Genomic DNA, 15016 nt, shown 5'->3' on the forward strand with positions numbered 1-15016 from the left:
TCAGAGAGTTACTTCCTTTGTTGACTAGCAGAGTCCTGTCAATTGAGGTAAAAGGTAGGAATGATATGAGAATGATTAGGTGGATGTGTAATGCCAGTCTGAGAGACAGAAAGAGTTCAGATGAGCTAAGAAGCAGGCTAAGTCTCCGTAGAATTAAAGATGTTATCCAGATAAGAAAATTGAATTGGCTGGGGCACTTGGAAAGAATGGAGGAGGATAATTGGGTAAGAAAGTGTAGAGACTTGATAGTTCCTGGGGCAAAGCCCAGAGGCAGACCGAGAAAGACTTGGCAGGAGGTTATAAGGACAGACTTAATACAGAGGAAGTTGAGTTTAGATCTAACACAGTCTAAATCTGATTGGAAGAGGGTCATTAATATACCCCGTCCAACCCTTGCTAGCATGGAAAACGGACGTTAAGTCGAGAATGATGATGATGATGATATTGTTTTATTCAAATACTTTAACCAAGCTTTTTGAAATGCTAACAACAGATCTTTCATAGATTTTTTTGGAAATTAACAAGATGGTATCAAATAAAGTCTGTTTGGTTGTTATAGATGGCTGGGGTGTTTCAGAAAATGTTGAAGGTAAATAGTATTTACTATAAAATTTTCAATTCGCAAATGTCAAATTCTGCTTTTTCTGGAATAATGCAATATCAGGATTGGGATTAGCAATTTACAATCCACAATTTGCAGAGTTGCCATGCCTAAAAGTCCTTCCATAATTTGAAAATGTGTCCTAAGAACTCTTCAAATTTCGTTTAAAATTAGACTTCTTAGAAACTTTTTTTCTCAAATTTCCTTCATTCTTTTATGACATGTTACAAGGAGAAAGTGTAAGGAAATTCTACATTTAGCAGCAATAATTTATTCTTCGCTCATGGCATCACTTTTAATATCTCCTTAATTTTTTATTTGTTGGGGAAAACCTGAAAATGTCCTCCTATCTTCTTAATTTTATTTATGAAAACACTGTCTCAAAAAAGATTATATAAGATTTCTCATTAAAATTCCTCATATCTCCTCAAATTGTTTTGAAAGAGTATAACCCTAAATTGGTGAATCGAAATGTGATAATCAAATTTTAACAAGAAATACTAACACTCTCAAATACCGTATTATGTATGTTCAATTTGATTCCATTATTCAGGCTTTTCCATGAAAATTTTGGTACATAAACCACATGATGTGTTGGTAAAAAAAATGTCATGAATACCAAAAGATTTTGCTGAAACACTTGTATTATTATCGATTAGCATTTGTTTTGTCAAACTAAAACACTGTTTTTTTCTAAAAACGTATGACACCATAGAAGTTGTTTTTGTTTTAGTCTGTGAACAAAATCATGATTAAACTAACTATTGCCACATAAACTAGCCAGTTTTTTAAGCATAATCAACCCTCCCCTAAACTTCTCTTTCAAGAGTGACAATATATGTCATAGCAACACTAATATCATCTCCAATTGAGAACACATTTTAAAACATTGAAAGTGATTTTTTTTATAAAAGATAAAGATTTTATTTAGCATCAAGCGTTATAAAAAAGTGAAGTGGAGGGCTTAATTCTCTTTCAAAACCTCCTCTTTTTAAACATTTAAGGCAGTAATAAAACCTTGCCGAAAAATAAAAACCTGATTTAAAAACTAAATAATTTTTAAAAAAAAAAAATAAAAAAAAGTAATTTTATTGTGTCTTTCAAAAATGATGGATGGAAAGGTTTCCCCCCCTGCAGGAGGCTCAAAAATCAAAAAAAGGGAAAATAAGTTGTTAGTGGCATTTTTGTGAAAGGTTAACTTTCAAAAGATGTTTTACTTGACCCATAAGGTATTTAATATATTCAATGGCTTGAAAATCTAATTTATGGTGCATTTTACCAACTTAATGTACAAGATGAAAAAAAAAAAGTACAATTTTTTTTTGGAAACATTTTTTTCACTCTTACATAACACATTACGCTTTCAGCACATCGAATTACCATGTATGTACTTTTTATAAGCATGATGCTTATATGGTAGTAGCATGTTTAGTAGCTGTTATTCTTTTTTGTATTGTATGTATTTCTAAACAGCAAGGCTTTTTCAGGTAATGCTATCCATCATGCAAAAACACCAGTCATGGATGAATTATGTAGTGGACCAGGCTACACCACGCTAGATGCCTCAGGTTTATCTGTTGGGCTACCTGCTGGTCTCATGGGAAATAGTGAAGTTGGTCATTTAAACATTGGAGCTGGTCGTGTTGTTTACCAGGTACCAGGAAAAAACGCAACTTGATTCTTTGCTTATACTTAATATTGCCTATGTATTAGCCAAATCCATGTTCTTCATTTTTAGGATATTGTACGCATTAATATGACGATAAAAGAAAAAACGTTATTACAGAACGAGGTGTTTGTAAAAGCATGTGAGAGAGCACGAGATGGAAATGGCAGAATACATTTTCTTGGCTTGGTAGGACAATTTACATTTCTTTAAACATTTACATGCATGATAAAAATGATTTAAAGGTTTTTTCTTTAGGTAAGTGATGGAGGAGTGCATTCGCATATTGATCATCTACTTGGTATGGTTGAACTTACAAAACAGTTGAATGTCCCGAAATGTTTTATTCAGTATTTTGCTGATGGTAGAGATACCAGACCAACGAGTGGGGGTATGTATGTTTGGTTTCATTGAATGTTGGAATTTGTTGGGATGTGTCTTTGTATTTTTGTTAATAGATCTATGGATGCCTTCAGAGGATTCGTTAATGCTGGATAATTTTTGTTTTGTGAGGTTTACTTTTGCAAAAAGGATTCCAGAAATATATAGTTTATGGAATTTCTTTTCACAGATCTAATACTGAGAAACTTTTTGCCAAACATTATTTTCTTTTTTATTTTATGATTTATTTTTTCAAATATTGACCAATTCGGAAAAACCCTTGCAAAAATTAATTTTGATTTTAATCTTAACCGAAGAAATTTGCTCCCAATAGTTATTGTTCAAATTAACCACACCTAAATTAATGGGTAATTACTAAATTCATGTAACATATTGTTATTGCTTTTTATTACAGTGAGTTATGTTAAACAAGTACAGGATAGGCTGAAGGAATTATCATATGGTAGTATCGGCACAATAATGGGACGTTATTATGCCATGGACCGTGACAAACGACATGAGCGTATAAAAATTGCCTTTGAAGGCCTTACGCAAGGAATAGGTGAAAAGGTTAGCCCAGAGGATGCCATTAAGGTATAAAAATAAATACAGTGTAATCATTCTTCCTTTTAAAAAAGAGTCATGAAATTTCCATGTTCTTAAGATATTTGGTGCATTTAAAATAACTGTAGTGTGCATCATAATATATTAACAAAAAATAGGTCTTTGCTTTGTTTAAGTTGGTCTAAAAATAAATTAATATTCAAATCTTTGGTTGGTGAATATAATTTTTTCAAAATTTTAAAGCACTCACGGTTACATCAGTGCAGGGAAGAACAATTCTTGTTAATATTTTCCTTTTAAATATCTTTGTTATTACATGAGCATGTTCTTTTAATTTTCTTTGTAGTTGATGGAGAGTCGGTATTCCTTAGAAGGAGATGCTAGACAAACCGATGAGTTTCTTAAACCAATTATTTTAAATGAAGAAGCTTTGATAAAAGGTAAAAACAGAAAAAAATGAGATCAATTAAGGCCTCTTAGTATTTCTCAAAAAACTTATGGACACATTTAATGTTTCTTTAGATGGAGATACACTGGTATTTATTGACTTTAGAGCTGACAGAATGAGACAAATTGTAGAGGCTGTTGGTATTGAAAGGCATTTCGATACAGCAGTTGTACCACAAAATCTGGTAATACCATTTAGTTCAAAAGTGTTAGTATGTAAGAACTTCAACCCTTGGTTAAGTGTACTTCTTGGTAATAATTTTTTTTCGTGTATGTTTTACTTTCAGCATATAGTATGCATGACAAAATACAAGGCTGAGTTTCCATTTCCTGTTTTATTTCCACCGGGTGAACCAAAGAATGTGTTGGCAGAAGTTCTTGCAACTAACAAGTTAAAACAGTACCACTGTGCAGGTAATGTCATGTATGATATGTCAATGTTCTGTTTGACTCTTCACTTTTGTTTTTCTATACACTTAAATTTATAGAAAAAAAAACAATTTATTCTTTTCACTTTATTCTTACAACCACAGTTTCAATTAGCGTGGCATTACTGGTATTGAATTTCACAGCTTTTATCGGTTTAAACAAAATCTGCAAAAATTGTTTCATGTCTATCAAAATGTTTCTTAAACAGTTTAAATTTGGAAATAAATGCAGATGCATCTTTTTTAATTTGCTAGTTGCATTTCTATTGTGTAAAGAAGCATTTTTATAGTTAAAAAAACAACTGTTCAAAGTTTTATTAACTGCTCTTAGTAAAATGTCTAGTAATGACTTTTTTACACACAAATGTATTTTCTATAATATTTACCTAGGGGATAGCTAATAAGAATTTTTTTAAGTTAAACTAAAATTCAATTGTGATCTCTCATTGTGTAACAATGCTCTTCTTTTTCTAGAAACTGAAAAATATGCGCATGTGACTTTCTTTTTTAATGGCGGCAGAGAACAACAATTTGATATGGAGGATCGCAAACTTGTGCCTTCCCCAAAAGTTGCAACCTATGACTTACAGCCTGAGATGAGTGCTGCTGGTGTTGGACAAGCTGTAAGTCTCTATATGATGTTTGTCTATGCGAAATTTTATAATCATACTACAGACCTGCGAATATGAAAATTGCTCCATATAAAGGATGGGAAAACCTATGGATTTATCTACAGGCTGTGTTCAAAATGGCTCCTCGCAGCTTTAATTTAAAATCCTAACGGAACTAATTCTTACTGATCCCTTCAAGAAGCTTCATTTTTTAATCCTTGCAGAACCCGATCATTGGGTAATAGCAAGAATATATTTTGTCGGTAGTAACTTGTCACGTCTTCTTTATAGATGGTCGAAACAATCGAGACTGAAGTGTATCCTTTTGTTATGTGTAATTTTGCACCTCCAGACATGGTTGGTCACACTGGCAAATATGAGCCGGCTATTGCAGCATGTGAAGCAACTGGTAAATGTTTTTTCATACGATATGTGAAATTAAAACTTTTTTTGGTGCAACTACAAAGCCAAAAAGAATAACTTTTTCTGCAAACCTTTTTTTGACAAGTTGAGTTTAGCACATAATAACACCCGCAGAGCATTCAGATTAATGTTTCATATGCTGCTACATTGCTAATTCTATTTTGTATTTTCAAGATGCTGCAATTGGGCGCATTCGAGATGCATGTACAAAGCATGGTTATACCTTAATGGTAACAGCTGATCATGGCAATGCCGAACAGATGATTAGTTTACAGGGTGGACCTCACACCGCTCATACAACTAATAGAGGTAAAACTTATAAGAATTGTAATCTTACTGCTATGAAGCTTAACTCCATTTCTATAACAGAACGTCTTTAAGGACGTGAATGCTTTATATGGTTCTTTTCAATAATAAAATGGCGTATATTTTACAGCATAAAAAGAGGGCAATGTTTGCTAGGCCTGGAGACAACATAACCTGTTGGAAGTTTCCAGACGTCCATGATTTGTTTGGCAGATAAGATTATGTCTGTAATGATACACGAATTATTTTTGAGCAAAAATTGCCTCGTTTTTCTGAATTTTTAGATGATGTGGTTTTATTTTTGAAAGGAAACATAAGCCGTCATTTTAACATGAAATTATAGAGATATTTTGAGTATTTTGATTAAACCTTCGTTGAATTTTAGTACCGTTTTGTGTTACTGGTCGAAAATTTGCTAAATTTTCCCACAATGCAGCACTTTGTGATGTAGCTACTACTGTGTTGCAAGAAATGGGTGTGGCATTGCCAGAAGAAATGACTGGAAAACCATTACTCGAGTAAATTATCAGAGTACAGACGAGGATTATCATCACTAACACTATAGAATATCATTATTATTTATAGCTCTCTATATTTTTTTTAATTCTGTTATATTTATTTCTTTAGTTATATTTTTAACGTGAAATATTTTTTTCGTGATTAAAAGAAGAGAAATATTTTTACACCAATAATTTGTAAGTGAATCTGTATGGTCAAATCAAAGTTCGAAAAGTTATTGGTAAAGCAAGCGTGACATACAGATGCTTTTAGGGTTCCAATATAATTTCATCACCATGCCATTATATTTTAGAATTAGTTTGGATAATTTATAATTTAGGTAACCGGATGATTTTTATGTTAGCATGATAATATGCGGTGGTTATGAAAATGATGTAAAAGTGATATTAAAAATAAAAAATTTTGATTGACATCTTGTTATGCACCCTGTCATGTAAGTTACATCCGCTAATTCGAATACGCAAACTATCGAATGTTTGAATAAACAAGTGTTCGAATCAAGCTACATTAAACTAAAGACTGTTTATAAAGCAAGGACCTAAAAAATTTGTTTGAAATAACGGATGTTCGAATTATGAGCATTCGAATTAGCAGAAGTGTACTGCATTTAGGAAATATCACTTTTGCCTAATTGTGTATCTTTGCTAGAAATCATTCTAGATAATTCAATTATTTATACACATAATACATAAAGCTACAGGAACAATAAGATGGTATTGTCAGAAAATGCAATGGATGACGTTGAACTTTCTTCCGACGATTCTTCAAATGAGGTTTGGTTACCTTGTTGTTTGAGTGCAATTATTTAGCTGATAGGTTTTTGTAGAGTCATCACAAGTTTGAATGGCTGTGTGTATTTCTATTATTATATTTTTTGTTCATTAGGAAACAGATCAGAAGGCGAAGAAAAGGAGACACAGAAAACTTCTAAAAGACATCGGTGTTACCATTGGAAAGAAAAGGTAATTTTAGATAAAAACAGACCAATGCAATTTAAAAAAGATAACTTTTGTAACTTATGACAAAAGAGTGAAGAATATTTTTCTTTTCGTAATAAAATTAGTCCTGCTTTGACACTTTTCTATCACGTGAATTCAGAGGAATCACCTTTCTGTGGGTGTTATTTTGCCAGGTTCTACTAGTCAAGTTTGGTCAAATTTTCAGATGATTTACTTCTTTATCAGATGTTTTCATTAAACAAAAAAACGGTTTTCTCTCTCAGGAAGTCGACTAGGAACGAGCCCGGTAAAGAAGTTTCAGAATATGGCTGGTCAAATAGTCACGGTGAGAAACACTTCATGTTTCGTATATTGCAAATAAAAGTATGAAAAAAGCTCAATGTGATATTTTTTTGATTTTGTGTAGATGCAAATAAGTTGGAACTTCATGAGTTGGTTGGTTCGCTTTCATCAACTGCGCAACCTATTGCGAAAATCAAAAAGAAACTGGTATGTTCTTTTTCCCTTCTGTCTTGTAGTACTCAAAAAAAATTCAATGCCGTTTAACGTGTTTTAACGTTGCTAGTCTAAGAACCAACCCGTATTAGTCATTAAAAATTTATTTCCACGTTTAGCGAAAAATGGAAAACACGACAAAAGTATTGGAGAAGCCACTTTCTAAACCAGAAACACAAAGGGTTAGTATAACATTTTTGTTGTTGAATATTGAGATTATAACGAATTGTATGATAACTTAAGCTCTCACTACTGTAAGGTAAAATTTATCATGCTTCGTTGTTGTCTGTTCTGTTATTCTAAAAGTTTACCCTAATTCTCCTCAATTCTTCTTAATTTTAGTTCCCTCAAAACTCCTCAAATGAAATGTTTAACAACTTTCTCAAATATTCTCAATTTTAGCTTCGCAAAACTATGGTATAATACATAAAAATGCTACATGGGTACAGCAAAAAGCTCTTTACTCGTGACATTACCTCTCAATTATTCTCAAATCCTGTAAAAAATTTATATTTCTATAAAAGGTTATCGTTTTTATAGGTTGAGAGAACTGTGGCGTATAAAGATACTGCGAGGGAATTAGAAAAGTGGAATCCAATCATCCAGAAAAACAGAGAGGTATATATTCTTTCATCAACTTTTCTTATTACTAATTTTATTTTGAATACTAGCACGCGTTCAATATTCAGAAAGTAGCAAAATAAATAAAGGTGGAATAGGCGAACATGGTTTAAATATAAAATTGTGAAATATGCTTGTGTGAAGTGTTCAAGGTTCCAAATGAAAATAAAAACCAAGTACCCCTACCGATAAATTTTCCGCATGAAAAGTTATATTATTGGCGCGACGTAACGATATGGAGTTAACACCGACAATTGTACTACTAAGCAATCTGATTTTAATTCCAGGCCGAACAACTTGTGTTTCCATTAAATCAGTACAAACCACCGCCTGTGTCAACAAAAACATTGGTAACGAATTTCAAGGTTGGTATTTTTGTCTTCTTTAATTCTTATTTACGAATAGATGAATGCAGTTTTTTAATGCATTGTGTCGACACGCATAAAGCCTCACAATACGTATTGTGAACAATACTGTCGGTATGTTTTTGGTAAACATCATGTCTGTATGTGCAAAAAGCGTTAAGGTTGCTAAACCTGTGTGTAAACGACATATATGGATTGAAAAACACTGGTAGTATGCAGTGTGAGCTTGTTTTCCAAATAAGAAAATATTATATTTTTCCCTAGGGTCAGGACATAAAACCCTAATACTTCTTCTCTTGCAGCCACAAAACGATCTTGAACGTGAAATCAGTGCTGTGTTGCAAGGTAGTAAACATTTGTTGGAACGAAAAGATAAAGAGCTGACAGAAGATGAAGAGAAGGCGTTGAAAGCATTTGATCTACAAGACGCGCTAGAAAGAAGAAAAGAACTGCAAAAAACAAGAGCTTTGCAATCTTACTATGAAGCGAAATGTAGAAGAATGAAGAAGATTAAAAGTAAAAAGTATGCCAGTTTATCGCTAATGTGTTTTCGTAAATTTCTGCCGTAGAACAATGACATTATCAGATTTCTTCTTTCTCTTTCAATGTTGCGCCAATCAATATTTTGCCAATCAATTTTACCAATCGATATTTTGTCGAAAAATTTTGCGCCAATCCATTTTGCGCCCACCAATTTTCGAATGATCTTGACGATTTCCCCTTACAATGAAAATGCTTGAATGGAATACAGTAGACGTCCGGTAATCCGAATACCGCTTAATTCGCACTTTCCGTTATTTCGAACAAATTGCTAAGTCCCTTGAGTTTGGTTTAATAAAGTCTTATATTTTGAGCTGCTTAATTAACTCTGCTAATTCGAACATTTCGATTATTTGAACAATTTTTTAGTCCCAAGGCTACATTATGCTCGTTAATTCGACCTTTTTGTGTATCGATAAATAAAATCTTATGGGGAAATAAAAATTTCGTTTTATTTTTTTTATTTTTATTGCATCAATGGTGGCATCTTTCTTTCAATTTCTCGATTAAATTGACATTTCCAATAAAATGAAGTTTACAAGGAATTTGGAGACTTGCCCATCTCGAAGCAAACAACGTTAAAAGATTTTTATAAAAAGTTGTAGTAAAGTTGAAAAAAAATCATATTAGCATAAAACCTTTAAACGTTTATTAAAATTCTTGTTTTTTCTGAACTTCCGATAATCCGAACATTCGTTAATTCGAACAAATAATTTAGTCCCTAGCGCGTTCGAATTAACGGGCGTGTACTGTAGTTTCTTTTTTACTATCACGTACTGTTGAATTTGTTAAAATATAAAATTGTACTCACCCTAATATCATTAGGTTACTTTTTAGGATGTTACTAAGGTTTGTTCTCTTTCTAGATACCATCGTATTCTGAAGAAAGAGCAACAAAAGGTTATGGAAAAAGTAGACTTGGAAACTTTGTCCAAAGAAAACCCAGAATTATTTCAATCTGAACTCGAAAAAGCTGAAAAGTTGAGAGCTTTGGTAAGCGGACCTCTAAAAGCTCAAGCAAACGTGTTAGCGCATTCTACAATCTTCCAGCATTTAGTATCTGCATTTGTATTATAATTTTTTTTCAGTTTTGTGTTCGGCAGCTGTGAGTTAAAATTATTTAACTTCCAAGCGTTCGTAGACAAATAATGTTTTACATCCTGATTATATGAGGCGATTTGGCTCGGTGAGAAATTGCATATTATATGTTAAAAGTCAACCCTGGACAAGACCTACACTGATGTCAGGTTATAAAAATGCGCGTAATTTTTTAAAAATGGCGGATGCAATATGCAAACAAACAGCTGCTCCACAAGTTCTGAAGTCTAATTAAACTTCTAGTCTGCGGCTCCGCTCGCCATTTTTGTTTTTCTTCCGCTTTGGATCGCAATGCCCACGCTGTTTTTGTTCAACCCGGCGCCTGGGTTATATTATATGAACCGATTCAGCCCACCTAATCAACCCGTCCTGGGTTGAAAAAACGAGCCAGCCCGCCTGGGACTGTAATGTCAAATATTTTTTAGTAGTGATCTGCCATTATGCCGAGCTGTTTAATTTTATCATGCTGTGCATGTGGCGAGCCAACACCGAGCCAACTTGCCTCATATAATCATGTTATTAAACACCATTAAAAATTCAGAAAATGCTACCATCTTTAATCTAATTGAAATTAAGTATTTTGAGTCCAACGTTGAACGCTAGGAGCTACGGTCATAAATGCTTTATTGGAATAATCCTCTTAAATATCTGTTCAATTCAATTTGGAACTGTCTGTTGATCTATCGTGTGTGGCAAAACGCTGTTTTGACGCAATTTTTTTTTAACTACTGCCTATAAATTTTGAAAGAAATGGAAATATAAAGGATTGATTTGGATTAAATAATGACTTTGTGTACAGCATTTAGTGGATATTTCTTGTTTTTTCATGTTTCATTTTAATTTTTTCAGTGTTTTACGTATGTTTATACAGGAAAGAGCAAATCTGAGACATCGCAACACATCGAAATGGGCAAAGAATTTGATAACGAAAGGGCGTAAAACGAAACAGGTTTGCATATATTTTATATCTATGATATAATACCCGTTTACGTCTGTGTGTCTGCCTGTCTTCAGGCTGCAGGTATTCCACCTATAAAAAAGTGCGCGACACGGTTTACCTGTACTAAGCGCTTAGCTTCTTATTTAAACTAAAGTTTTAAATTGAAGTAAAGCATTTTTGGAAAAGGGTATTAGGCCTTTACGGATGTGCGGCATAGTGTACTATACTAAGTGCTTAGCCGAAGTGCACAATTTTTTTTTAGCTAACCTTCACGGAACTTCTCTATAATAAATAGCCGTCGTCTGTCTGTTCGTGCATCTGTCTGTTTTTTTGTTACGGAAACACGAAATGCGATATATAAAGGACGGGGGACCCAGGGATTTTTCCACTTGTTAATGTCTAGTATTATTCTAATAATATTGCTGAGTGAATTTTTTAGTAGGACGGGGGTAACGAAAAGCTGTTTCCTGTGTTCTTTATTAAACTGAAGACGTGATAAAGTTTTTTTTAAAAAGTGTGTTACACATGGTTACGCCTATACGCATGCGCGACGAGGTATACCTGTATTAAGAGCTCAACCTGATATTAACGACGGGCTTTTTTCTGTGTTTCTACTTAAAAGTTACAATAAAGTTTTTTTGGGGAAAGGCTTTTACGCTCATGCGTATGTGCGACACGAATTACCTTACAAAGCGATCAGCCTGGTGTCACGATTAATTTTTTGGAAACATATTGCGCAAAATAAAAAAATTTTTGGCCTCCTGTTTTTGCTATGGCAAGTTTTTATTTTAGCTAAAGTTTCTGTAAAAATTATTTTTTTGAAAAAAATATTAGACTCGGAACACTACAATGTTGTGAACGCTTCACTTAATTTACGACTTACTGCATTGCATACCTGTACTAAAGCATTCCACCTGGGAGTGTGGAACAGCTTACGGCTCTTATTAAGAACTCTTTCGGTAGTTTAACACCAGGTCATATAGTTTCTTGTGGTTTAATATGGCGTTTTGGCGCTGGTTCTCCCAGATAGTATTTAATACAACGCCAATATCATCGTGAACATAAAGAACATGTTCATAATTTTGGGCCTTGTTTTCTTAGTCTCGAGATTTTCAACTAATTATCTTTCTTCATACAACGCATGTATTGTCTCAGCAAGTGCGAAGGATTTAAAATTTTATGACAAAATTAAAATCGTTTTTCTAGGAACAAGAGGTTGTGCGCGAGCAACTACGTCTTAGCCGACAACTTACCGAGCATAAAACGATAGACGATAATGATAGCGAAGGTTCCGACAACGAAGGCACGGCAGAGAACAATACGACGTCGGAAATAAACCTGTTGACAAACAAACTAGGGGAAGACAATCCATGGCTGCTTGGAAGTAGCAAACAGAATCAAGATAACGAAGAAGAAAAAGGTATTCATACTTCTTCTCGATTGCAAAGAAAAAAATGCATTTATCAGATGTTCAGCGCTTGAAAGCGTCTCTTGCGGTGACAATAAGTACAGTGGGTACACTGTCTCGAACTTTATATATCTCAAACACACATCTTCCCTTTTTTTATTCAAACCAAAAAATTTTAGTCCCCGGTGAGTCTAAGATATGTAGAAAAAAAATACAGTGTAAATAGCGTAATACATTGTTTAATTTTTTTGGCGTAGCCATGAGTTGTATCGAAAACAATTCGATGTTCATCTAAGCGAAATTTTGTTTTAGTAGAAAGCACAACAAAATACAAAAAGTTAAATGCAGTCGTGACAAAAGAATCAAAACAATTTCAGGAAGAACAGTCTGAGGAGGAGGATAAAAGCTCTGGGGAGGAGTGGGACAAAACAGAAGACGAGCAACCAAAGAAAAAGAAAACAGTTAGGAAAAAGAAGAAGAAGAAAAACACTAGTTCTAAAAATACTCAAGACTCAGATGATGTCATTGAATTTTTAACTGAAGAGAGTAAAGTTAAAACGAAATTACGTGAAAAACAAACAAACAAAAGACCTACGAAGGAGGCTGATACGTTGCGATTTTTACGACAGGATAAAGACGTGATCGAACTTAACACGCAGGAGGAGAGCAGCGACGACGACGACATTGTGTATGATACCGAGCAAAGGATGAACATTCGGGAAGCGTTCGCCAATGATGACGTCATCGGCGATTTTGTTCAAGAAAAGAGCGATTTAGTGGAAAGTTCGAAACCTAAACCTGCTGATTTAACTTTACCTGGTTGGGGAGAGTGGGCGGGAGCTGGTCTCGTCGTGTCCAGTAAGAAGAAGAAGAAATTTACCAAGCCTTCTGGACCGGCGCCTAAAAGAAAAGACGACACGATGTCAAATGTTATAATTAACGAAACACGAAATGAAAAGTTAGCTCGACATCAGGTATGTAGCTGACATTCTATCCATGAAATACAAAATATTTGCGAGGTTTTTTTTTGCAATTTTGGACATAAATTAGGAAAATAAATTTCTCGAAATAGCAAATCAAAGATCTATCGTAATATTAAATCTAAATTACAATGCCCGTATACGTCTGTCCGTCCGTCCGTCCGTCTGTCTGTCACGCAAAATGGTAGCTTAGCTGCGACGGGCGAACCCGTGGATTTTTCCACTGGCTAACGACTAGTTGTTTAAAATTAAAAGAAAAAACTACAGTCTATGGTTATTACACCTGTAGTACTAACTTCTTCGAGTTGTACGTCATGCTTTGATAAATAACAGACAATTAAAAACAGCATCACATGCAAAGTAGATGTTCGCTCATTTTTGATTTCGAGGTTACGAATATATGTTCTTCAAAAATTTCCTTTTTTATAAGGCAAAATGTCGTGGTGAATTTCTTTAGGGTTCCTGTCCTTGTGACAACATCTTGAATTTGAAAAAGGGACACCTTGGTGACTTAGGGACACTTTAGGCTCCACTTGAAATATCTATATTATAATGCCCGTATACGTCTGTCCGTCCGTCCGTCCGTCTGTCTGTCACGCAAAATGGTAGCTTAGCTGCGCAATAGCGAGAAGCACGCAATGCGGTATAAAAAGTACGGGCGAACCCGTGGATTTTCCACGGGCTACCGGCTATTGTTAAGAAATGTGTGATTCAAGTGAAAAACCTTTTTTAATTATATTTTTACTTCCAACACAGGTATCGGAAGTTCCGTTTCCCTATTCTAATAAAACTGAGTTTGAACGAAGTATACGGCAACCGATTGGAGAGCATTGGAACACTCCGTCAGTATATGGTAAACTAACAGAACCTCGTATTCGTACAACGCCTGGTACTGTTATAGATCCTCTCAAGCCAGGGCGTAAATTGAAAAAGAAGCTAAAGAAACATTAATTTGAAAAATTATTATGTTCTAATGTTCCAACAAAATTGTGTTTCTCTCTTCGTTTCCCTTATTCCATGAGTCGTAACATTTGAACTTAGTGCAGGTGTTTACTTAGTTCGCATTTTGAAATTGGTAAAAAAAAGATAAACCACTCCTTTTCTTTACACATAACGAATAAATACCAATCTTGTTTCCAGGGCTCCTGGTCTTGTATATCAGGACTTTCTTCTCATCACCATACATAATAGGAAAAAAAGAGCCCTGGGAACAAGTTTAAACAAACACGGAACTGAATGTAGTAGTTACACTGAAAGACTATGTAACGAGTAAAATACAACGTTGGTATGCGACGCCCCGTCTACCTTATCGGATAAAAAGGGAAAATATTCGTCACGTCTGTTTATTTTTGAAATTTGTTGTTTGCGTTTTTCTTCAGTAAGACGGAAAAACACCCTAAAACAACTCAAACTCGGCATTAATATAGAAATTTGTGGGGAATAATTTTCGTCACCACGCAAAAAGTTTCTTTACTTGTAAGATTTTTCTTTATTTTATAACATGTTATGTTAACGTCTCGTAATCATAGACATGGATTGTCCTGGGGATCAAGTTGTGTCTAAAACGATTTGTTTGAAACGAGGACATGTTTTTCTTACACCATATATCTAAACTATAGTCGAATCTCAAATAAACAAAGATAAAGCATAAGAAATTTAAAAGA

At 34.0% G+C, this 15016-nt stretch overlaps 2 protein-coding genes across 3 annotated transcripts; both read left to right on the forward strand.

Annotated features, from left to right (window-relative positions):
- Positions 1 to 436: 436 nt before the first annotated feature.
- LOC130644815 (2,3-bisphosphoglycerate-independent phosphoglycerate mutase-like) lies at positions 437 to 6356 on the forward strand. Its single transcript, XM_057450567.1, has 12 exons — positions 437 to 589; positions 2089 to 2255; positions 2340 to 2456; positions 2526 to 2658; positions 3064 to 3242; positions 3559 to 3652; positions 3735 to 3844; positions 3947 to 4073; positions 4562 to 4710; positions 4990 to 5107; positions 5296 to 5430; positions 5813 to 6356. Exons 1-12 carry the CDS (start codon positions 526 to 528, stop codon positions 5947 to 5949), a joined length of 1530 nt encoding a protein of 509 aa, XP_057306550.1. The 5' UTR covers positions 437 to 525; the 3' UTR covers positions 5950 to 6356.
- Positions 6357 to 6563: 207 nt separating this feature from the next.
- Positions 6564 to 14339, forward strand: LOC130644814 (U3 small nucleolar RNA-associated protein 14 homolog A-like). 2 transcript variants are annotated; one of them, XM_057450565.1, is made up of 13 exons: positions 6564 to 6719; positions 6832 to 6908; positions 7169 to 7230; positions 7312 to 7394; positions 7520 to 7582; positions 7941 to 8018; positions 8309 to 8386; positions 8689 to 8909; positions 9793 to 9919; positions 10896 to 10973; positions 12171 to 12384; positions 12685 to 13346; positions 14109 to 14339. In XM_057450565.1, the coding sequence occupies exons 1-13, from the start codon at positions 6657 to 6659 to the stop codon at positions 14301 to 14303; spliced, it is 2001 nt and encodes a 666-aa protein (XP_057306548.1). In that variant the 5' UTR covers positions 6564 to 6656; the 3' UTR covers positions 14304 to 14339. The 2 variants fall into 2 exon arrangements, with proteins under 2 accessions (XP_057306548.1, XP_057306549.1); XM_057450566.1 differs by having other exon boundaries at positions 12688 to 13346.
- Positions 14340 to 15016: the final 677 nt, after the last annotated feature.

The sequence above is a fragment of the Hydractinia symbiolongicarpus genome, chromosome 5 (genome assembly GCF_029227915.1).
Source record: "Hydractinia symbiolongicarpus strain clone_291-10 chromosome 5, HSymV2.1, whole genome shotgun sequence".
In the NCBI taxonomy this organism is placed as follows: domain Eukaryota; kingdom Metazoa; phylum Cnidaria; class Hydrozoa; order Anthoathecata; family Hydractiniidae; genus Hydractinia; species Hydractinia symbiolongicarpus.

What these genes read in the sequence shown, in the direction of transcription:
- LOC130644815 (XM_057450567.1), top strand. Translation starts at nt 526, where the DNA reads ATGGTATCAAATAAAGTCTGTTTGGTTGTTATAGATGGCTGGGGTGTT. An exon ending in GCCCAGAGGATGCCATTAAG is followed by an intron (nt 3,243 to 3,558) that starts GTATAAAAATAA and finishes TTTTCTTTGTAG; the next exon opens with TTGATGGAGAGTCGGTATTC. An exon ending in CGCTCATACAACTAATAGAG is followed by an intron (nt 5,431 to 5,812) that starts GTAAAACTTATA and finishes GTTGAATTTTAG; the next exon opens with TACCGTTTTGTGTTACTGGT.
- LOC130644814 (XM_057450565.1), top strand. Translation starts at nt 6,657, where the DNA reads ATGGTATTGTCAGAAAATGCAATGGATGACGTTGAACTTTCTTCCGAC. An exon ending in CTAAACCAGAAACACAAAGG is followed by an intron (nt 7,583 to 7,940) that starts GTTAGTATAACA and finishes TCGTTTTTATAG; the next exon opens with GTTGAGAGAACTGTGGCGTA. An exon ending in AAGGGCGTAAAACGAAACAG is followed by an intron (nt 10,974 to 12,170) that starts GTTTGCATATAT and finishes TCGTTTTTCTAG; the next exon opens with GAACAAGAGGTTGTGCGCGA.